Source organism: Rhopalosiphum maidis, chromosome 1 (genome assembly GCF_003676215.2).
Source record: "Rhopalosiphum maidis isolate BTI-1 chromosome 1, ASM367621v3, whole genome shotgun sequence".
NCBI lineage: Eukaryota > Metazoa > Arthropoda > Insecta > Hemiptera > Aphididae > Rhopalosiphum > Rhopalosiphum maidis.
In genome coordinates this window covers 44,524,504-44,549,596 of record NC_040877.1, presented here as the reverse complement: position 1 = coordinate 44,549,596, position 25,093 = coordinate 44,524,504, and the positions used below count along the sequence as shown (strand labels likewise).

Here is a 25,093-nt window from a genome sequence, read left to right as displayed (position 1 = left end):
CACTGTCTAAAAAGCTATTAATACCTATCATCCACTACACAGGTGTCTTATAAATTAATATGTTTAATATAATTATAAGGTTTAAATGGTAAATAATAATTATTTACAAAATGTAAATAAATAATTTCTTAATTTTTTTTAAGCTTTAGTACCAATTTAATATTCAGATAAATAGTTTTTTTACTTAGCAAAATGAAAAGTATGAACACATTTTAAATATGTTATTGGATGAAAACAAATACTAAATTTTATTAAAATAAAACAATATTCTTAATATTTTAGTAATATAGTTTTATTTTTGACTCACTCCAACTCTATTCTACAAGGTTTTGCATCTCTGTTGTCTTCTTCTTTGTCAGATTCTTCGTTTTTGTTCGTATCTACATCATCAAAATCATCCCACTCTTCTGTGATGTCAACTGGTACAGTTGTGGATTTACAATCATCATCATTTTCTTCAAGTACCTGTTCAGCGTCTTCCAATGTAATAGTTTCTACTTCTGTAGTTTCTTCACTATAAATGACTTCATCACCTTTTACAAGATTATCGGTTTCATTAATAATATTATTTTCCGCTAAAACTTTGGCACCAGGTGGTATATTATCAATAACAGAAATCAATAACTCTTTAGTCGATGAAGTTGATGGGGCAATGTTATCGACTTTATGGAAATTCCTTAAATGTCCCTTCAACATCAGACTTGAACGGAACGTTCGGTCACAGTCAGTGCATGTATAACTTCCATATTCTGTTTTAGTTTGTGGTTTACTACCACATTTCTCCAAATTCTTATGTCGTTTTAGATGAACTTCAGTTGTAGCAACAAATCCACAATCGTCACATTCAGGAAACTTGAAATCTGCAGGAGGCTGAATTTTGTGTTTTGTGTACATGTGATGTATTTGTAGGCTTTTGCGCACAGAAAAGTGTCCACAGTGTTCACAAACTCTAGTGTCCTCTTTCTCATTATGTTTTTCTACCAAATGTCTCCTGTATATAAAATAAGAATCCAATTTCAATGGATTGGCGTCAGTTCCACAAAGATTACAAGACCAAGGGCCATTGGTGTTCATGATATCTGGCTTAACTTTGTGAGTGGTAATTGGTTTTTTAACACCACTTCCAGCAGGTAAAATCTTTTCAACTGAATTAGGAGTATTGATAATTATACTTTCAAACTGGCTTTGATTAGTACTAGACATAATTTTTAATTTAATGTTACCTTTACTTTGCAATAAATGTGGGTATTTCTTTAAGATTTCTTGCACAACTTTGCTATTGGTATTCTCTGGGTCGGTATCACTAACAATTTTCAATTTTTTGCCAACTGGTGATGATGATACATTTTGAGTCTCACATTTAATGACTTGTGTTTTAAAACTTTTGTCCAAGCTCTTATCAATCAATTCTCCATTGGAAGCTCTTTTGAGCATTGCTTTTGCACTATCACAATTTTCTTGTTTAATTAAAGGTGCACTATCATACTTGGGTAATTCAAAAGTGTTTTCTATAAACTCAGGTACATCATCGGCTTCGCATTCAAAACGCATTGGTTTATTTTCACTTAAAACATCTTTAACTTTCATTGTATTAATAAAAGTAGATGCAGGTGTGTGTTCTGGTGGTGATCTAAAGGTCAAATTATTTGGAGTGGTTGGTTTCTTTGCAGGTCTATATTGATTTAATGCAATTGCTGAATGAGTTCTAGATGTTGAAGCTTGTGGAGAATGATACTTAGGAGTAAATTTGTTTGCTCCATTCTGTGACTCTAGAAGCTTAAGTAATACAGTCACCTGTAACATGTCAGCTACTTCAATTAAACTCATACGGCTGTCTTCAGTAAAATGAAGTTGTCCAGTATACATAAACATGATAACACTCTTTACTGCATCAAAGTCAAGATGTGCAGGCATAGTCATTGTTTTGTCAGAACTCGGATGGGAAACAAAGTAATCTGAACACGTATTTAAAACAACTCTATGGACTTTAAAAGATTCATTCGACGTTGAACGAATGGTATAATCGCAGTATTCATCTTTTTTGGCTAAGTTATTGAGGCGCTGCATAAAAAAATTACCCCAGTTGTCAATTTTCAACTGACTAGGAACAGACATGGTTGCAAACGAACAATCTAAAAATTAAAAATTATATGTTAGAATCAATTTTCAAAGTAAAAATTGTACCTATATACTTTTAAAGATTAACACAATTTTTTAGATTTATATAACCCAACCTATACTTTAATCAACTTGATTACATTTTTTTATGATATACAATTTGCATTATTATATAAATAGATAAAACAAACACAAAATCATTGTAAAATTAGATTTCAAATTAGAATATTGATGCAATTGATTAGATGAATAAATAATTTGAGATTATATTTTACTCTAGTATAAATTCAAAACAATAAAATATAGATACTAATGTTTTGTTTAGATATTTACATAAAATCAAAATTATTGTTTGTGACATTATTCTTATCATATATATATTCAACATTTATAAATTTAAATTTTGGCAACTGTTATTTAAACTATAAACAAACACAAATGTACATGTCATCGTATTATATGGATGTAAATTGCAATTTAATAAATACAATTAAGTAGATAAGGATATTAAGAAAAAAGTTAAGTTTATAAACTTTTAAAAATCTATTATAAAGATTAATAAGGAAATTGAATCAATCATTTTAACTTTCTACCAGTGACACATTTGTTTTTTGATATGATGTGGATACACAACATGTAATACTAACACCCACAAAAATCATACGTATCTCAGACGAATATTGCACTATTTGAAAATATATAAACAAAAGACAATCTCATATCAATATAATAGGTGCCTATACAGTGAGCAGACTTATATAAGTTATAAGCGATGGGCACTAATTACTCACCTACAACAATAACACGGCTCGTAGTCGAAAACGCCCGTCTGGAGGCAGCCACTTACGTCTGACCGTCTAGAGTCGTCTCCTGGACCGGATCTCGTTCAGCGTTGATCTACAAAACACGACAAAGATGAGTACTAGCTAGTCGTCATTGGTGTGGTCGAGACGGCGAGCCGAAACGGCGGTCTGACGGATGGTCCGTCCGACCAGTACGACAAAACGGCCATCGTCTCCGCTCGTCGTCTCGTCGACGGCCGTCACCCCAGCCGCCAGAGCATGCCGACAGATATATCATTATTATCGTTGTTGCGGTGCGTCGACGACACTGCGGTCATCGGCACGCCGCCCCGCCGACGGCGTATTCCTGTGCATACAGAGCGGCGCGCGTAAAAACTAACGTCGTCGACGACATTTCTACGGTATCGTTATTATTGCATTAGTCGAACAGAATGCGACGGCTGCAGCAAACAAGCAGCAAACCGACCGGCCAGTCCGCAACGATCGCTTACCACGAGATAGTGCTGGGCGTTCCGGTGCGTGTGTCGTTGAGCGACGAGACGTGTCCGAATCGTTTGCCCGTCGATGGTCGTCGTCACCGATCGGCGTTTGTGGGCTGTGGTAAACGGACGGCGACCGAGAGTTTTGCGTGACGACGTCGGGAAACGGTGACAATGCGGATCGTTTGGCGGCAGCGGCTATTGCGGTGAGCGAACGATCGGGGCGGCCATTGAGATACACTCCGGACGCGCTTACGACGCGCCACCTGCCGATGACAACGACGGCGGCGGCGGCGACGACGACGACGCGAAGCGGACGTTCGCTCGCGACCTCAGTGCTGCCACACGGCTGATCGTTTACGTACGGTTTGGCTGCAGCGCCGCCGCCGCCGCCGCCGCCGAGGTTCGTTATCGTCGTCGACTACGTCGAGCGCTGAAATCCCAAACAGTCCGACTCGCGATTGTCCGGCCGGACATCGAATGTCGATATAACGAACATGTAACTAAACGTACTAAAAAATGCATCATGACGTATTGATAATATACTGTGAACCGTTTATTTATATTAATAATAAATTTCCATTTGACGTAACACCATCGAACAAATTTACAAAACCATTATGGCATTATAGCATTATTTATACTTTCGTTCTACGGTTATGCCACCATTTTATTGCAATACCTACCTACTCAGTACTCAAACAGGACACAGATACAGACTGTACAGTGTACATAGTACATTGTACAACACATATCAAAGCTATGTACTTTACTATCCTAACTTGAATAATTACATATTATTATGTAAGTCAGGGGCGGCGGCTCAAGTCCGCAATTCCGAAAAAGTGTATAATGTTGAAAATTGTAACAGAAAAACATATACTATCGACTACCTATCATAGACACATACAAACGTGTATAGATAAGAGATGACGGTAGGTACCTGCTGTCTATATTACTGAGAACCTATGAATAAACGTTAATAATTTAGAATATAGTATGGACAGTATGGTATAATATTATTTTATTGTTTAAAAAATCAATGTAGGTAACACATATTTCTGTACGAATTACGGAAGTACTAAGAAAAATCGCGATAAGAATAATTATAAATTAAGATCTTATTCTAAATATTAGCATTTTATTATATCTTACTTATAATTTATAAAATGTATAACAAAGTACCTAGATTTTCTAGATTAAATTGATCGCACTATTGATATTTTTGCTAACTTTAAAAATAGACGTTTTGAATTTTTGTTGTAAAAATTGTTCTTTTCTTTTTGTTATAAAGTTTATCTGAGTTACTGCTGATTATTTTTCTATTCACATTTTTTTCATGACTTTATTATATTACGCACATACGGTTATGATTGTACGTACAGATTGTATACATTCCAATAATGTTAAAAAAAAAAAAAGTTAAGGTTTTGTGAAAACTTAGCCCCCCAACCTAGTCACTTGAGTCACCACACATGCAAATAGTAACGATTTATCAGTTAAAATTTAACTCGTAATTTGGCATGTATAGATATAACTTTTTATAAAAGATGCATGTTCTGATGTAACATGTAACTAAATTTACATTTAAACAATAAATGTCGTCTTATATTATATCATTATTAGCTATTATGTACCTAATAATCACTATAATATGGTTTACTGGCAGCAATTAATATTTTTGTTGTTTTTTTTTAAGGTACCTATTTAAGCAGGTTAAAACTTTTACCACTCTCTATATACATGCGTGATAAAGATGATTTTGATTTCGTGGATCGTCGGGTTTGATGTTATGAATTTTGAATTGTCGTCTCCGCGCTAAAACAAAACATGTGATGCTGTCTCTCCGCCTTACAAACGCATAACGAATTGAGTATTGACCTATTATTAAATTTAAAAGTAAAAATATTATCTAGGAAATCATAAAAGATTTTTTCATATTTTAATTTTGAAGCAAGTTGTGAGTGTTGTTATAAAAGAAAAGAAAACTCATAAAAAGAAAACATAAGTTGAAAATAATGTAAATAATAATCGTTTATATAATTTCATAGGTATATAAATACAATATTAAGCTATATGTGTTCGACATTTTATCGGATGCAATGTGATTAAAGATCAAACAGATGTACAATTTAATTTCATGCTTTTATTTTTTTGTGTCTGTATTTGGCCGACGACGGATGCAATCCAACCCTAAGTTTAGATTGAATAAAATATTCATACTCAATCAAAACGCTTGAATAGGTAATAGGTTCTTCATATACTTAAATCGTTCTTATAGAAATTTAAAAATCTTGAAAACATTAAACAAAATTGAGTTTATTTTAGACATTTTAATTTCAATATAATATAATGAAATTAGATATTTATACGAAAGATAATAATTTTTCTCTTTTTAGGTTCTTGGTTTATAGCTCAAAAATAAATTCATATAGGATCATATTGACCTAAAACTTTTACATAAAATATAATTATTATTTTCTATACACATTACAATTTTCATAATATTCATATATAACTACTATGAACATTATTTATTATCAATGACATTATTGACATTGTTCTAATGAAAGTCGATATTAACTCATAATAGTTAATAACAATAATATATGATATAATATTGTAATATTTATTTTATAAAATTATATTCAATACTTTTGGTAAAAATTATTACAATCATCCATTTTTTTAGTAGTAATATCCTCATAAATTAATTAAAAAATATCTTTAGAAGTAATTAGAGTCTAATTTCTATAGGTAAGTACCTAGATACAATAAGTATCAACCACTGTCTCCGCTTGATGTCGTTCAAAATAGCTTCTCGTACAATCGTATTTAACATTGAATTCTAATAACATAATATCTATATTCCATTACAGCAACTAAAAATATACTCAATAACGAAATATACTCAAAACCTACTACTAGTTGAACTATTTTCTATTTTTTTTTTTATACAAATTCAGGTAATGCGTATTTATAATAATATTAGTATAGTATCATATTATTATTATATATGGATTTAAATTGTCTACAACAAAAAACAATTATTTTCTATATAGATAAACATTCTAGGTATACTACTATTTAATACATAACCTATGCCATATAATTGCACATGTATTTTGATTTTATGAGATTGAATAACAATCTATAATAATATAATATAGGTATTACTTAGACTATAATATTACATTGTCCTTTATGTGATATCATATGCATAATACTTAAACCTAGTAAGTATACTTACAATATAGATGTATTACAATTATTATTTCATTATAAGGAAATTTTTTTTTGTATTTTAAGTTATAACCATGTTTTTTTTTTTTTAATGGATATGGTGATAATTAATTTATAGTTTGATACACATTTATACTTATGCTATAGCCTTTAGGTGGGTAGATTGTCAATTTATTAACATTCTAATTCTAAGCACTATAAATAAGCAACTCACTACATCGGCATATTTTCGTTGAAATATTTAATATTTTACCGGTACAACTATATATTATATTATAATAATTAATTATAATAGTATCTACCTATACACGACTATATATTATACCTAACTATGTTGCACCACTAACATAATATAAATTTATCACAATAATATTATAACATGCTAATTTAAAAAAGTATTAATTATCTAGGTAAAAATAGGTTCAAATCAAATTAATCACGAAGACGCGTATAGGTATAGGCGTATTTTGTATAGGTAGATGGTTGAAATTTTCAGCTTGAAAATAAATTACACTTGAGAAATTAAATACCACGTAGGTATATTTTAAAATAGAAATCAAAATACGAAGCAGAAGGAATTTTGTATACATTTTAGCCATCGTGTTATTTTTCTGAGATTAAAATATTTTTATTGGTTACGCACATACACTAAAAAACCATTAAAAATAGATAATATTATACTTAATAGATGGCGCTGTATTTCAATATGCAACACGCATATATATTTATATATACTATGTACATAGATATATTGATAAAAGGTAATGTGTGCCCGTATATAAGCAATCGACATCCAAGTCTATTCCACTTCCATTCATGACTCAAAATTTTGGTACATATAATCAGATTAAATCAGATATAGATCATATATTTGAGAATGAGCAACTCTTACCAAATTTTTTACATTTTAAATTTCAAATAAGGGCTTGTACATTGATTTGTCTGCTCACGAAAAATAAATATCAGTAAATAAAATAGTTATTAAAATTTGACGTAGGTACCTAATTTTAGACCTGTCATTTATATTTTGTAAGATTTTTGCCAAATGAATATGTTTAAAATATGTGTACCTAGCTTAAAAATTTAACGAAATTTAAAATGAGGTATATCCATCATGGACATTTAATTTTTCACGGGCAACATCATTACAGTAGGGATGCCAGATTTCAAAATAAAAAATACGGGACAAAACTATAAATAATTAAATTAGGGTTGGAGGGGATTGAAACGTCGGCCGTTGGGTATTTACCATCCCAGTATGTTATAGCCTGATAAGTTTTATACAGTTTATTTTGTTAAAAAATGCTTTTTAAAAAACCATATAAAAATATGGCACCTAACATTTCACGATGTAAGAAAAAATAACTAGTTAAATACAAATAATTTTCAACAATTAATAATATTCATTATTCAAACAATTAATTCTTATTATTAATTTAAATAAATATGCAAGTTTTATTTTTATAACATTATTAATAATACACATAGAATCGTATAGATTTATGCAGATAATTTAAAGATTAAAATGATCACAAATATTTTTTATTTTAATATTTTATTTAAAAGTTGTTTTAAATATATTTTTATATTTTTTAATATTTTAATATATTTAAATTATTGAGTTATAGTTAAGAGTATGCAGTATTGGAGTAGTTCACAATCTTGACTTTGGGTATTCTTATGAACCAGATTCCGAATTGTTTACTCTACGGTAAGTAATAGGAACGCATAGACCGGACACATTTATGCATAGACCTTAGTACAAGGCATATGCATTTATGTTAATATGTTATCTCTGTTATAGTCAATCAGTGGTTAAAAATATTTTTGTCTTGACATTTGAAAACACATTTTGAATATCATATAATATACAAATATTAAACAATAATGTATTCTATTTTTACGGGACATACACGGGACGAGAATTTCATAATACGGGACATTTTAACGATATTGGATCTGTTATACGGGGACACCGGGACACTGTCATGAATTACGGGACGTTCCCGTATAATACAGGACGTATGACATTCCTACATTACAGCCTACGGGATCAGCTAATGTATTGTTCCTATATTTTAAAATATTTTCTTATCTAAGCCAATACGTATATCGCTATACATAAAAAAAAGTATCGTAAATGATAACTATAAATTATATTGTGCGGGAAAAAATTTTTCAAAAGATTAAAAAGTATTCGCTTTGAATGAAATTATAAAATGTGAACATTCCTATGATTTTTGTCAACATTATACTTAACACAATTATTGGGTAATTCAGAAGTATATTTTGTAACATACTAAAAACCAAATAATAATTAATAATTGACTATTAATTATTATAGTGTGTTAAAATATGTATGATGTTATGTCCTGACTCGTCAACGCATGAATGATAATAATGTGATGAATAAAGTATAATGATCTTATCTTATATTTTATACTATCTTATCGTTAAGATGTGGCGGCGACTTAACTGTATAAGCGGATTTCCGATTTTGTGGTCGCATAATATAATTTAATACTTTTCTGAGAAGATACGTGTGACAATAATACTTAAATGTTTTGATTAAAACAGTACATATTCGCTATACTCTCTGCCTTGGCCTTAGCGCATGCTTATGCTATATATTTCTATAATTAATTGATTCATTAAATGTGTCGTCACACCGTATGAAATGTGTGTTATAGGCTATAGAGTATAGGTGTTATAGTATTCAATTATATATATATATATACATGATTCATAGAGTATGTAACAGTGGTTATAATTGTTAATAATTCATTATAATATCAAAACTATAAAACACATTATGAATTATTCATATTCGAGATAAAACCTAGCTAGTTCTATACATTAATAGTTTAACACAATATACCGTTTATTACAAATTACGCGTATCATCGGGAAAACAAAGACATAATAATACGCTATAATATGTATTAATTACATTACATTCGGGGCGACCGGCAGCGAATTCAGCTGACCACGGCTGACCTGACAGCTTGTCTTGAAAAAGGCAACTTTTTACAGATTTCAAAAAAAAATGTAATAGTGCATCATTACAACATACTACAATTATATTATTATTATTATTATATTATATTATCATTCGTGTGTAGTATAAAATGGAAATATGTATGAATATCATTATATTATTATTATACACGTTATCCAATATCCATGTAATATATTTTAATACTAAACATACTAATCATACCTATACACTCTTGTAAACATGTTTATGTATTATTATATAATTATTATATTATCAGAAAATATATATAAGTGTAATTCACAAACAAAATATCATAACTGCTCACTGTCGTAATGTAACGTATTATTTGTCACTAAAAAATAACCATTTGATGAATATGTTGATACGCAGCCAAGTTTTAATACTATAAAGTATAGATTATAATAATGATACACATTCGCAGTATATTTTAAAACATACTATTTACATATATGTAAACACAATATACATGTATAGTCGATTTCCGTTCGATTTCGGCGATTTCGCACGCGTTCATATAGCATGCTTTTGTGCTTCAATAGGGATTGCAAATAACAACAATTCATTTTTAAATAGTTCAATACAAAAAATATCGCGCATAGTTATCGGTTTTATTACTATAGTAGATAAATACTAATGTATAATATCTATCTGACAATTCTCTCTTGTACCATTTTAATCTTGAATAAAGTGATTTTAAATTTAAAAATGACAGTATGTTCAACGATTTGTTCGTTTTTAAGGAATAACAGACATGTAGTTTCAAAATCTACTGAAATTATTAATTTATGAAATTTTTCGAGGACAAAAAAAAATGAGATTAAGATTTTATACTCAAAGATTCTACAATACGTTTGATCTATATTACCTAACCGTGGAGAGTTTATAAAATATACACATTGTGTATGATTATTGCTCTGTGAAAAGATTATTACAAGAGTTATATAGACTTATAGTTTTGATATAATTGGTATTGTTGCTAATTTCGTCATATGGCAGTTCGTATTAGCAGTTTTTAAAGCCAACAATTTCGTAGGTTTTTATGCATGCAGCTCATGACTGGTTTTGAAATAAGTGTGGTTTTGAAACAAACATAGAAACATTTAATAAAAACTAAATATTAATTATACGTCTCACCTAAACGCCTCAGAGTTTGGGAAATATTAAAAATGTATTTACTACGGTACTACTCGTATTTACTATGATAAATTGAAAAATATGATAGTATATATTAATATACTTACTATTATCATAACATAAATTATAAACAATTTTTATCCATCATAAAAATGTTTTTTATGACTTGTTTTGAAATAACATTGTTGTATTGTGGTCACTAATCATCATTTTCCATGATCAGTTTATTTATATAAGGTTTTATTTGATGTTCAATATTTTTACAGTAATTGTATGATCATATCCAAAATAGAATCCTTAGATAAAAAGTTTGTAAGATTTTTATTAGCCATTATTGAATATTGATATAAAATAAAACATTTAAATTAATACAGAAGAAAAACGAACAAAATAATTTAATGGTTTATTATAATTAAATACTGGATAATAGCTAGATATAGTGTATTTATTTTTAATTACATAAAGTGAATAATTATATAGTATATACACACACACATATATATATATATATATATATATGACAGCTGACAATTATCGTATAAATTATGTAGCCATTAAATTAAGGCAGTCATAATAAATTTAATCATAGTTAATATCTGCTATTATCCATAATAGGTATTTTGATTTACAAAAAATAATATGAATAAATATTTTATAATAAACTTTTTGGTCGTGTAGCGATCCATGATTTTATTTGAGGAATAGCCAAAACTTTGTGTTTAAGAGCTGTAAGATGTGGACGGCCATCAACCAAATCGACACCAGTTACGGATTTTATGTGATCCAAAATAGACACAAAGTATAAGTCGGGCCAAGACAACTGTGAAGCATAAAAATGTAATAGATATAAATTAATGGTTATACATAAATTATTATTTCAATAGGACATAGTTACGATAATTTATTTATCTATTAGTTACAAAATATACAATAATATATATAATATTTATAAATATTAAAATATCTCATATTCTCATTCAACGGTTAATAATATGATAGAATGATTTGTTTTATTTGAGATATCAATAATTATAAAATTCAACACTGAATAATAGATTATAATAGTTAGGAACTTGCAGGGATAGTTAAAATATAAAATATATTTGATATGATATTAATATACATAATATATACACACTTTTCCATTTACAAAGTAACCGCCGTTTTCAGAAACAATCTTTTCAAATCTGTCAAAATAGAATGGAATTGAATCATTTACAATAGACTCATGTAATTTTGATTTGATTTCCTCGTTTGGTTCGTGATAATACTTCATGATTTCTTAAAAAAATTATATTATTCATACTTAAATTAATTTGATAAAATAATAATTCAGAAAAATTTAATTAAGTACTACTTACAATAGTACAAGTTGAAAAATATATAACTATTCATTAAAAAAAATGAAAATATTTCATAATGATAAAAGAAGAGAAGAATTAATAATCGCCAGAGTAAGAATAGGAAACACGCTAAATACTACTCACATCAGTCCTATTGCATCACCAATGAACTATAGTTAAGTTCAAAGAATCAATATGCAACATTTACGATGAAAGACTAATTTTCCAAGGCTGGACAACGAGATTAACGAGTTAAAAGTTAAAATTAAGTTAATTTTAGTTAAGTTAATTAACTCGTTACATTTTTTTCAAATTAACTTTTAACTTAATAAGTTAATTTTTTTTAATAATAATAAATAAATTAGATGTAACGCAGTAAGAACTGATGTAAGACTTATCTATATAATTAACTTAAACTAGGTATCTAGGTAGAATAGGTAGATAAATCCTAACATTTATTTTTTACGTTTTTTTTAAATTTAGATATTATGAATTATAATCATTGTTATTATTATTATACATATAAAATATAATATATATAATATTATAGATTTTACAATATATATTTAATATGCATATTACATACAATTATAAATTAAATATTGTTAAAAACAAAAGTTATTACTTAATTAACGTCAGGGGTGTAATTAAGGGGGGGGGGTGATGGGGATAGATCCCCTCCCCAGGGCTCAGAGCCTATATAATATGTATATTTATTTATTAATTTGTGGGATTATGTGTTTTGTCGTGCTGATATCACAACAAAATATATTAAATAGAACTATTTTTAAGGGGTTGTATTTAGGCAATATTCGATATCTATTGTGAGTTATGTGTGACCGTGTGTGTTGTAACTGATCATTAGTATGCATGAGTTCCTCAAACGCTTTATGTAATTAATGATAAACTACGGCTAAGGTTCTTGGAAATCAGTAACGTACATACGCGCAGTCACACGTTACTAAATTTTGCGATAAGACAAAGTTTTTACATGAAGATCCAAAAAAAAGAAAAATTCACCCAGTACCAAGAGTCCGATATTAGTTTTGAAAACATATTTGAATTCCTTATTCTCTTTTCTAGGTAATGTAGGAAATGGATTTTCAATTTATTAGTTTATTAATTATATTTCTATATTAGAAATTCTTTTGTAAACAGTACAAAGAAAGAGCTATGTACATTAAATTATATTACAAATAAAATAAATTTAATATTTTAATAATTATTATTTAATTTTAATATATTCAATGTTAACATTTTGAAGAATTTATTATAATGTTGTATAGGTACTAAATTGTATAGAATTTTAAAGCAACATTTATTAATACATTTTGACATTTTGTGGTACCTATATAGTAGTAGAAGGATTTTTGATAAAATAGAATTCTCAGATACCACTCACCACTGTACTTGAAAATCTAAGTATATTGTGTGTAAGAAATGTCTATCCCCCCCTAAAAAAAATTCTTAATTACACCACTGATTAACGTTAATTACATATTTACATTTATTAAATATTTTATGATACAGTGATACCGATAGTTTATAGTTAGTGAGATAATAATATGATAAAATTGTTTTGACCTAAAAATATGATCGACTAAAATAATTATTACAGCACTAACCTTGTCTTATTTCGTAAATGTTATCGACTGCAACGTCAATTAATAACGATTCCCATTCATCACCACCAGCCAACCCGGCTTTTTTCGCCAAATATCGACAAATGGCTACGGATTGGTTAACTACTTTTCCATCGATTTCCAATACCGGCACTTTACCGAACGGCATGGCTTAAAAGAGAAAAAAAAATGCCGTTGTACATTTCGAAAATCGAATTAAATTATTTTACAATATTGTCTATTTATTATGATGGCTATATAGAATTGTATAGGAAATATATATTTATAAATACACTCTTTACTTACTAGGTTTGATCGTTGGCCATTGTTCGAAATCGAATCGAACGTCTTCAAAATCGACGTTTAGGTACGACAAGAGGAATCGGATCTGTTCGGCCCGAGCTGTCAGGTTGAAATACGTCAATTTATATGTCGTCATGATGATGCGACGTTCGGAAGTATAATATCGTACAAATATTAAATACTTTTTTTAAATATATTTAAAATAAATAAATGATTTTTATCGAGTTCTAGCAGCGTATGTGTTATAATAACGTGCAACGTGTGTTACAATAACATTATACGATTACGTTTAGCGGTAAGAACGAAAAAATAGAAAGTAGGTACTTCTGTCGTACTGTGTGCACACAAGTGGCAACTTATATAGTTATATAGGTATATGCTTCGCGAGATTGCTGGCATAACAGGTATGGGTCTATATATAATATTAGTATTGAAACATAGACGAACCGTAAATATTTCGCGCCAGCAGTGGTGGGAGCGAAGCACGGAACACGGGGAATTCGACTTTTATCGTGATAGTGAATATTGTGATAGTAAATAATAATAATAATAATAATTATGAGTAGTTACCAAGATGGTTAATTAATAACATAATATAAATTGTACACATTTTTTTAATTAAAAAAAAAAAACCGAAGCAACAACAACTACCTATATAAGCAACAAAACTATACAAAAGTATTTATTTGCCACTCTTGACATATTATTTTATTTGTTATTCATTTTTATTATTGCTGTTTGTAGTGGTCTTAAATGTCAGTTTGGAATTACTGTTATTTATTTACTATCGTTATTTTCATTTTATTTATATTAATTTTTTTATAAGTTGAAACTTATAACCATTAATATTATATAGTTACCTACTTCAACTATCATTATTAATATTGTTACCACAATTAACCAACTATAACGTCTAACGTCTAACATAATTAATTGTTCTGTTTTATTGTTGAGTATCCGGACCAAATAATAGAAATAGGTGATACATATTCGCCAGTTGTAAAGGTGTACTAATTTACATTTAAGGTGTTGCACAGTGCACACTACGTTTAATTCGTTTTAGTATCTATATTCTATACTGAATGTATTATTCAATAATATACGTAAGAACCTAAAAATCATTTGGTAGATAATATAAAAATAATAAGATAAAAACATCAAACTTACCCACAATGGATTCTAAATCAGTTAATTATTGAACTAGGTACCAACGCAAAATATCAATATAAGAATTATAAGTATACGTTTTCATTTTCCACCGTCGTGAACAAGGCAGTTGGTTAGTAGAAGGAACCGACTATTTATTCAAAAGACTGCTACAAGTCTATAACTTATTTTAATATAATAGTACATTGGCTATTTCCCTTAGATTGCTTAAATTAGTTCTATCTTACATAATATTTTCAACAAATTGTATATTTTTTATTTTTATAATTCAACATTTTTTTTTTACAAAGTAATATAAAAAAGGTGTTAAATTTAATTTTAATTTTGTACGGTATGATTTTACATTTGAATATATCCCAATGGTTAAACAATCTTCAATAAGGTACATTATGTTATGGTACATATTATTATAATACAATTTAATAGGCTTGTCAATATTTAAATGGACAAACTTAAAACACACTTAATATCAGGTGTAAACATAAAAACAATTGCATTTGTTACATAAAAAATAAATAAAAAGGTTATACAAATATTGAAATCTAAAAATGCAGTAAAAGACGTTTGAAAATCGTAAAAAATATTAATTGATTCCCCCTCCCCCATCTCCTTGGGGACTACACACTACTACCACATAACCATAGCACAACCGTGTCGTACGTGAACACCGATTGGAAAAAAAAATAAAGATTACTGTAGATATTCAGTTGAAACTCTGAGAGCGATAAGTCCTGTTGGATGGCCAATTGTACGTAACCCGTTAACATTCTTTTGATGCTGATCAGAGCAATTTCCATCCAGTCGCTGAGGATAATCGTGTTGTTGCTGAAGAATATGCAGAATATCGAAACGCCATTTTGTCGATATACATGTACGGTGCCCGCACCAACGGGCATTATCTGTATGTCTTTCAATAACCTGATTTTATAGATATTAAAATGTATTAATTTCGAAAATTTCTAGACCATAATTAGACAAAAATAATAATATACAATAAATATAGTAGATTAGTAGATATCTATCTAAAAAATAATTTCCAAGCATGCATATATAAGTATTTAAAGGAATACTATTAGGGGATTCTATTCTGGCTGTGTTTTTTTTTTTATCAAAATAGACAATCGTACCAACTATTATAGTAATCACTAATCAGATAAAACTTCTAAAAACATACTTAAATTTTTCATGAAGTCAAAACTTGAAAACTTTGAAATCAAACTCTTAAGCTATTCAAAATTAGATTTTTAAATTTTAGATTTTAATAATTTTTAAATATTAACAAATTATATTTATGTAATATTGAACTAAAAAAATGTTTTTAAAAATATATAAATATATATATTAGGTTAATACAACCATTTGCAAAACACCGATTCCTTTTTGACAAAAAAAAATCAAAATTGATAATTACTACTTTTATATTTGGGTAAAGTTTTATTAGCATGCGTGCATAGGGCCATAAGCTCCGCTATTCCTTTTCCATTACAATTACTATTATATAATATAATACTTTTATGCTAATGATTCATAATAAATTATTACGCATATAATTACAAGACAATTACGCACGTACTTAGAAAATTACTTATATTGAACTTCTTAAAAACTCTCGGTATTGAGTAATATTATAAAAGTATAAAATGTCAATATGTCGTTGTATAGTAATCAACGATGTAAATAATAATATACAATCAATTGCGTAGTTAATTACTTAATATTTTATAACCCATCATAATGCTTTATTCAAAAACACTAAGTCTTTTGCTGTAGTAATGGAGTATCTTGGTTGAATCATCCAAAATTAATATATTTTATAATAATACCTGTTTTTGAAAGGATAATGGTCGTTGACACGTTCCACCACTTCATCTTTCCAATCGTCCATGTACATGGCTTCCGTATCGATGAATAAAATAATATCAATATCTGAATCTAATTCCCAAATATTTTGTGGAATTATTTTAATCACTAGTACGTTTGGTTGTTGCATAGCTATAACAGAATAGTTATATGATATTCAAATAATCAAAAAAAAAATATAATTTTATAACTATAATCAATAGGTATTCAAATAACTTTACAGTGTTAAGTATATATAAATATAATAATATAATATATTCTATAATTATATTTAATAAATTATATTATGAGATAAAATCGTATTATATTGTAAGAATATAAAACACTATAGGTATGTGAATAAGTTATGATTTGATAATTTTAATGAAATCAAAATGTTCTAGAATAATAAATACAATACTTATTTGTAAAAGTGGTGTAAAATTGTATAATATATAGATATATTTATTTAATGTACCGGGCATATTATGTTTATGCTTTGTGATAATTTCACTAATTTTGATCTTTTTAATGATTCTTTGTGTTTATTGTATTCTTTATCAACTAAATAATGTATATATACTCTGTAAAAAAATAAAACTGTAAATAGTATGCTCACTCGGTTTCTCACAATCGTCGTCAGATTGCAGCAGTTCGATGGGAGCTGTTATCGTGGGTACCACAGGTTTCAATTTTCGTATAAACGGCCTTGGTGTCGGTAATATTATTTTATTTGACGATTTGCGGTTTTTGGCATTATTTTTCTCGAGAACTATATAAGATATATAATAATAAAACAGGACGTCAATATTCGTAACTCGTAGAAATAATAAAAATAATATAAACAAATTCGCAAAACTTTAATAATATCGATACTTTTTAAATATTTAAATTTATATAAGTATAGTCTTTTATTTTGGTTTAGAAAAAGGTCTGGTAGTATTTTATCGCTGTACACGATAGCAGGTATTATATTCGTTTGGATTTTATGGATTTCTACACATAAAATGTATTGGAAAAAATCGTTTGCAAGCGATAGGTGTAAAAAAATGAAATTCAAAAAAATATTTATGTACCGTCACAGGACAAAGTAAAGCAATGTGAAAAATCAAAGTAATAAGAAAATTCTAAAAATCTAAATTTGAATAATATAAAACGCGTATTGTTTTCAGGACGAAAACTGATGAAACCTCGTTTAAGAAACTGTCCTATACAGTTAAGTGATATTGAATATATGAGATAATAATGAGTCGCAGGACAACAATAATTACTCTTATCCTTGATGCAGTGTGTCTCATTGCGATTGCAGCTGAATCCAATGACGCTGCTAACGCGTTCGCGGGGAGACGGCAACGGCCTCCGCTGGCCGTACAGCCACAACTCGCCGCTGTCCCCGCGGAAAACCGTCCGGAAAATTAACTCAAAATCGTACGCGACTGGCCGCGCCCAGCCCTGTGCCGTCAAGTACCGGTAGCCTGCCAACCGTTCCCTGATTGTCCGCAGTTCGTTTTCGACGTCGGACGCCATGCTGCTTTTTTTCTTCCTGTTCTTGTCATAGGTGTGTTTTGCGTTGCTGTTTTCGTTTTTCGACCCGTTTAGCAACAGACAGCATATTGACTCACCGTACACAGAATACACGAGTGCGCACGATTTTCCGGTCACGTTTATAATGTTTGTCCTGAACCTGCACGAGGGTTTAATACAAAAAATGAAATGGGTGTATTAAAATTAATATTAATTTTAGACTAACGACAGACAACTAGGTGTAAATTATGAAAAAATTGACAGTGTTGAGTCCAAATCATATAACAAGATAAAAAAGAATCATTTTTGTTTTGTATCTATGAAAACAAATACATACTTAATAAATGATAATAAGTAGGATTCGAAAGTTCTAGCAAATACTTTTTTTTTTGGTATATCATCATGAATCATCAAAAGTAAGATACATTTATTTCACACTTTTCTAATGTATAAGAAAACTTTATTTTGCTAATTTTTGTGCTATTTTGCATAATTATTTTAGTTTTGGGTGTTAATTATAGGCATATTTTTGTGTAACAAAAGAAATAAACAATACAACTTTAATTAAGTACAAAAATATGTGAATGAAAACATGTATTTTGATTTTCAAATAGTAGTTATGTTATTGGATGTTAATTGTTATCGCCGGTAACATCATACAATTTATTCCATTAATTCCTAATAATTAAGTTGTTTTTATAATAATATTAGACACACTATATACTGCAATTACACAATTACAGATTCGTTATATTTAGAGTAAGACTAAATACCTTTAATTCCTAAATATCTACTACCATATTTAAAACCGTGAAATTTTCAAATTTGGTTTATAAAAAAAAATTTTTTTTGATAATTTTATTTTATTTATTAAATTTCCCAATTTGTTTTGCTATTTTTGAGCTTATTTTTTTGTTATTAAAAAGCTAAAAATTGACTATAATTTCCGAGTCCTACTGATAAGTATAACCAGTGTAGGTATTTTCAATATATTCGTTAACGTGTGTGATCTGCAAAACATGGACAAAGATTGTTTTTATTAGAGATAAATCGTACTAGTATAATAGTAGCGCAGCGGCTCTCAAACTTTTACGACCACGGAACCCTTGAGAAATAGTTTGTTTCGTGGAACCCCACTTTTTTAAATAATATAAAATAATAATTTTTAATAGTATAAATAATCCAACCATAATTTATAATAATTTTCTCAATAATTATCACATACATCTGGCGAAACCTTTAAGATTGTCCCGCGGAACACACTTTGGGAAATGCTGTAGTAGCGTACCTATATACTATAGCGGGATAATTATTTTATTATTATTATACCAGAATTATCAGTCGTTTATACATTTATAGTACATAGCCGCTTTCAGCTATAAATATGTATAAAAGTTTAATTTAATAAAGTATAAAATAATTAAATAACATTCTATCTGAGAATTACATATAAAATGTACTTTTAAATTAACTAATCGAAAAAATTAAAAATAATTATATAGATAATAACATAATTTTTTTTATCTAGAATTTTACTCATTAGGTACTCAACACAAAATTAATATTACATTAATTAAAATTATATTAAAGTATTAAATCATTAATAATCTATGAATTTTCTTAGTAAAACAATATTTGTGAAATAGTTAGATTATTGATTTCAATTAGCACACGCAACAGAAGTATAAATATGAAGAAAATTATATTGTTTTTACTATAATAGCATTATATTATAAAATAATATTATTTTTTCATCTGTGTCGTCTACAAATAAAAATATGTTTGTTTCATCTTTTCAAAATATTATCGCCATTTGTTTTGTCTTACAATTTTTTTCTATTATAATTGAAGTTAAATATTTAATATTTTTATGAACTTTCATATTAAAATCACCATTTTCTAATGGCTATAGATTCTAAACACAACAATATATATGATTTTTAAGATTACAGCTATAAAGGTATACGATTATTACGAAAGTAAAATGTTAAAATAAGATCAGAAACAGTTGTAAATCGATAAAGAGACAAAGTATCATTTACTTATTAGGTAGACTATTTGACAATAATTTAATTAATTGAACATGGATGAATAAAAGGATTTTTGTAATGTAAATTAAGCAAAATACTTAAGTGTCTTAAGTTATAAGTTATTAAATGCCAATCGCCAGATACCTACTATTTGTATTTTAATTTATGTTTCTTTAAACATAATATATTATTAATCACTTATACAAATGTAATTTACCAATTTGATTACAATATACACAATAATAATGAAACTAATATTAAAAATATTTACAACTTTTGAAATAGATATTTAGCATTTATGCGACGAAAACATTCGTTCTTCCAATATTCACTATTGTGGACATCGTTTTTGTCAATAAATAAAATAATATCAAATCCTTTTTCCATTTCCCAAACATTTACTGTAGTTTTAGTTATTAATGACATTATTATTCCACTAGAAAAAAAGAATAAACAGTTTAATTCGATTAAATAAATAATGTTTGATATAAAAAGACATTAATAACTCGGATGAAATGTTGAATCAATTTTTTTTTTAATCTTTCCAAAAAATAACAATAGGTATAAAAGTATCAATATCAAAGACGTAGAAATTAAAATTGTATTATTGAAAACTAAAAACTTATTTAAAATTATTATTCTTATTCTTTTATTTAAGATGTTTAAAATTAATAATATTCAATTTATTGTAAAATATTACATAATAATTTTACCTGACGTCTTTTAAATAAAATTAGATTTTTGCAATCACTTTCAAATTTCAATAAGCAATAATGAAATAATAAATAATATTAATCGATTTTCAAATTACTGTGGATTACAATTCAAGGAACTAAATAAAAATGTTCATATATTTTGTTACTTTTGAACGAGAAAAAAATAAAAATTAGGTAGGCACATAGATAATAATTATGATATACTACGAATAAACTCAAAGTTACTACTTTACCAGTTATTTTGTAAAATAAGTCATCGGCCAGAGGCCAGGTCAGATGACAGCAGACGAGTAGTATTGTTCACACAGAGCTTCCACTGCTGTCAGATAAACACATAGATCATTATACTAGTATAAAGAACATGTTTGGTTAAACAGGGAAAAAAATAACGTTATAGGCCATAGAATAATGTAATTTGTATATTATAATTTATAATCTTAGTTTTCATTCAATAATCATGTTGAACAAATTTAACTGAATAAAATTAGAAGATATGCATCATTGAAAACCTAAACAATAAAATATAATTATTAGTTATTTGTTATATATTGTCAATAAAAATTATCGTTTGCACGATTTTTATATTTGAAAAATGTTAATAGTTGTATTTTTTTAGTTATTTGATATATAATAAGCGTATATATCAATATAATATGATCTATTAATAATAAAATTTATAATTATATTATTATTGTATAATATTATGTAATTATAACAATAATACTATGTTAAATTATCAATGTGAATCTCTCAGCAACGAACTGTTTTGACAGATAGCATTTATTAGACATTATTAGTAATTAAATATTGAGAACGACTGTAGTAGATATACTTACTACTTATTAAGTACATCTAATTTTTTTTCGTATTTATATTGAATCGTTTTCTAAATTAAATATAAACCGTTTGAGACTTGACTTTAATAATTACAATTTTGTATTCTTATTTCTTATAGCATTGAGCCTATTTGTTAGAATTCTTCAAAGCCCTATATAACAATAAAACAACCATCTAATTCAGAGTTGAATAATTTATATATTATGTAAATACTAAAGTACTGTTACAAAATACCACATACAATTTGATTAAATAAATTTTTCAAAATGTCGTAGCTTAGACAATTAGTATATAGTATACATAAATAATTTGTCACGTAGACTTTGAAAAAAATTGATCCAGAAAAACTATTTGACCGGTTTTCAAATTAGTTTCATTCTAAATAAAATTTGTGATTTTTAAAATTGTATAGAGCAGAATGCCCTTAAAGAAGTAAATATTGATCAAAATAACTCATATTTTGTACCTAACAAAAACAGAATATAATATTAAATTTAAAAAAAATGTACATAGTTCTTATTGTCTAATAAATCGCTTATATTTTTATACATTTAAATAACAATAATAGTTTTCATATATATTATTTTCTACAGCCATTATGCAGAAATGCTTTAAGTATTATTTATATGAACTGCCAGCTGCCCACTACCAGTCACGGCCCGCCAGAAAAGTTGCGATATTCGACTGCATTATTTCGTACCGACGTCTTGAGATAAGATAAAATAAATGCCTCTCAAAAACTAGGGGAAGATGAGTAATACTATCCCAGGAATACTATTTAACTGATTATCCCTTACACAGATATTTGAATTAATATTATCATTGATTCGCTGCCATCCATTATAAATGCATGCGAACGTTATCATAATTTTTCAAACGTATATGGTAAGTGCTTACTATAGTTATTTACTCGTATAATATTATCTTTCGCTCGTCAGATACATAATAAATACATTTTATTATATACTATAAATACGTCATAATAAGTCTATTCTCTTCAGATTTAAATTTATTACGAAGGCGTTTTGTTAATTTACAGTACAATAAAATAATAGTATAAAAAAATTATGACGTACCTATATATGTTCTATGTATTTTATTTTAATACCTGCGTTAAATATCTACCTAACAGCATTAGTACCAATTTGGTTATAGTGTCTTACACTTTTATAATCAATAATCAAAGACATAAAATGATAATTTATTTACTATTTACAAATTTTTATTGTGTTCTTTAGAAAAATATTATTACCCACGTAATATAAAAGAGTTATTTAAGTGCATATTGATAGCTAAATATTGTAATATTCCGTAACTAAATCTTTTCATGAAATTGATACACAAATCAAGAAGTCGGAATATAAAAAAAAAAAAAAAAAAATAATAATTCTAAAATCAATCACCGACATACGATTTCGAGTATTTTTATCCTTAATTTTCTTACATACTTACCAACCACCCTCCCTATAAATATAATCTTTCAATATAGTTATAGTTATTTTTTGTAGTTCATCAAAATATACTCATCAGTAGACAGTAATCACTATATTAATCTCCATATAGTTTAATATAGTAAAACGTGAATAATATATAATTATTGTTTCGTAATCGTGTTCATCGCCACTAAAAATAATATGTAGATACCTTTCTACTGATAGCCTATAAATGTTGTTCCAATATTATTATTCTCTTATTGACTCAACAAATTTAAAATCAATAATGTTGTCATGCAGGTTAGACAAATACAAATCAACAAAAGCTTATAGTATAGCTTACAAAAGTCAATAACATCGATTTCACTATTTTAGATTTGTAGTTGCGGGTGATCAATATATTGATTTTACAATGAAAAAATTTTAAAATCTTCACTCTGGAGGGAAGTTTATGGTAGAAGATACGATCTAATTTGTTTTAAGAACATTTTCAGCATATTTTGAAAAAAAATCTGAGAAAAAAAAATACAATAAATGAATAAATGAAAATATGTACGAGTCCATTTTTAAAATTAAAATGTTTAAAAAATGAGTGCGCCACTGCATTATGGTACTATAAGGTATTATGGAATTTCAAACCGTATGCAATTCTTTATGCCCATCATAGTTTTGAGTGTTTTGACTGTAAGTTGATTATTAGTTAGTTTGGACATTTTTTTTTATTTAAACAGATTATACTTGAATATTTTAAACGCCCAATGGAAATTAGTAATTCGACTTTTAAAATGTTAACATAAATCAAGTGAAAAGTGTATATAAACTATGATTATGTCATGTATTTAAATTGTTTGTATAATATTAAATAATAATATTATAAGAAATACGAAAACAACAATATTATTTCAACCGACACGTGGCAGTTTTGATGTATTCGAAGCACCGGGGTCCTTAACCCGCAAGCTCGTATAATAACTAACATGGATTATACTATATATAGTAATTTATATATTACAACATTTTTAGAGTGGCTTAATATATACCCTACACACAGGACACAGCTGATAACGGTGCAGTGATAAAATAATCAATTGCTGTATTATTTTTTATAATAAAGTTTACAAAGGATTATCTAACATGATGATACATTATACAGTCAGGTGTTTGTAACTCAAGAAGTTCGAGGCATTAAAGAGAAAAAACACTCTGATGCAAGTGCAGCCGGCAATAGATCTTCTAAAATTAGGTCTTGCAGGAGATAATTTACCCTGGTTAACTTTGGGCTCCAACCAACAAAAACATCTTTAGATATAAAACATTATAAATATACACTATCATAATCGAATGAAAGTCCAATTTCAAAATTTTGGCCAAAATCAAGATTTAATGATAATTGTATGTAAATACTAAATAAACTATAAATACAATTTAAAATAATGGCAAGTCGAAAATAACACATATAAATAAAAAAAAAACTCACAGTAAA

The 25,093-nt window shown here is 27.6% G+C and overlaps 3 protein-coding genes across 4 annotated transcripts; all 3 read right to left on the bottom strand.

Annotated features, from left to right (window-relative positions):
- Nucleotides 1-217: 217 nt before the first annotated feature.
- On the bottom strand, nt 218-3,683 carry LOC113549840 (centrosome-associated zinc finger protein CP190). 2 transcript variants are annotated; one of them, XM_026951315.1, is made up of 3 exons: nt 3,413-3,683; nt 2,910-3,015; nt 218-2,132 (listed from the first exon to the last, which is right to left on the bottom strand). In XM_026951315.1, exon 3 carries the CDS (start codon nt 2,113-2,115, stop codon nt 304-306), a length of 1,812 nt encoding a protein of 603 aa, XP_026807116.1. In that variant the 5' UTR covers nt 2,116-2,132; nt 2,910-3,015; nt 3,413-3,683; the 3' UTR covers nt 218-303. The 2 variants fall into 2 exon arrangements, with proteins under 2 accessions (XP_026807116.1, XP_026807117.1); XM_026951316.1 differs by lacking the exon at nt 3,413-3,683 and having other exon boundaries at nt 2,910-3,352.
- A 7,608-nt stretch (nt 3,684-11,291) lies between these two features.
- Nucleotides 11,292-14,439, bottom strand: LOC113550719 (glutathione S-transferase-like). The gene is made up of 4 exons (XM_026952740.2): nt 14,068-14,439; nt 13,765-13,932; nt 11,935-12,077; nt 11,292-11,616 (listed from the first exon to the last, which is right to left on the bottom strand). The coding sequence occupies exons 1-4, from the start codon at nt 14,198-14,200 to the stop codon at nt 11,449-11,451; spliced, it is 612 nt and encodes a 203-aa protein (XP_026808541.1). The 5' UTR covers nt 14,201-14,439; the 3' UTR covers nt 11,292-11,448.
- A 1,409-nt stretch (nt 14,440-15,848) lies between these two features.
- Nucleotides 15,849-21,050, bottom strand: LOC113550114. The gene is made up of 5 exons (XM_026951771.1): nt 20,896-21,050; nt 18,342-18,754; nt 17,690-17,842; nt 17,055-17,223; nt 15,849-16,149 (listed from the first exon to the last, which is right to left on the bottom strand). The coding sequence occupies exons 1-5, from the start codon at nt 21,048-21,050 to the stop codon at nt 15,849-15,851; spliced, it is 1,191 nt and encodes a 396-aa protein (XP_026807572.1).
- Between the last annotated feature and the right edge of the window lie 4,043 nt (nt 21,051-25,093).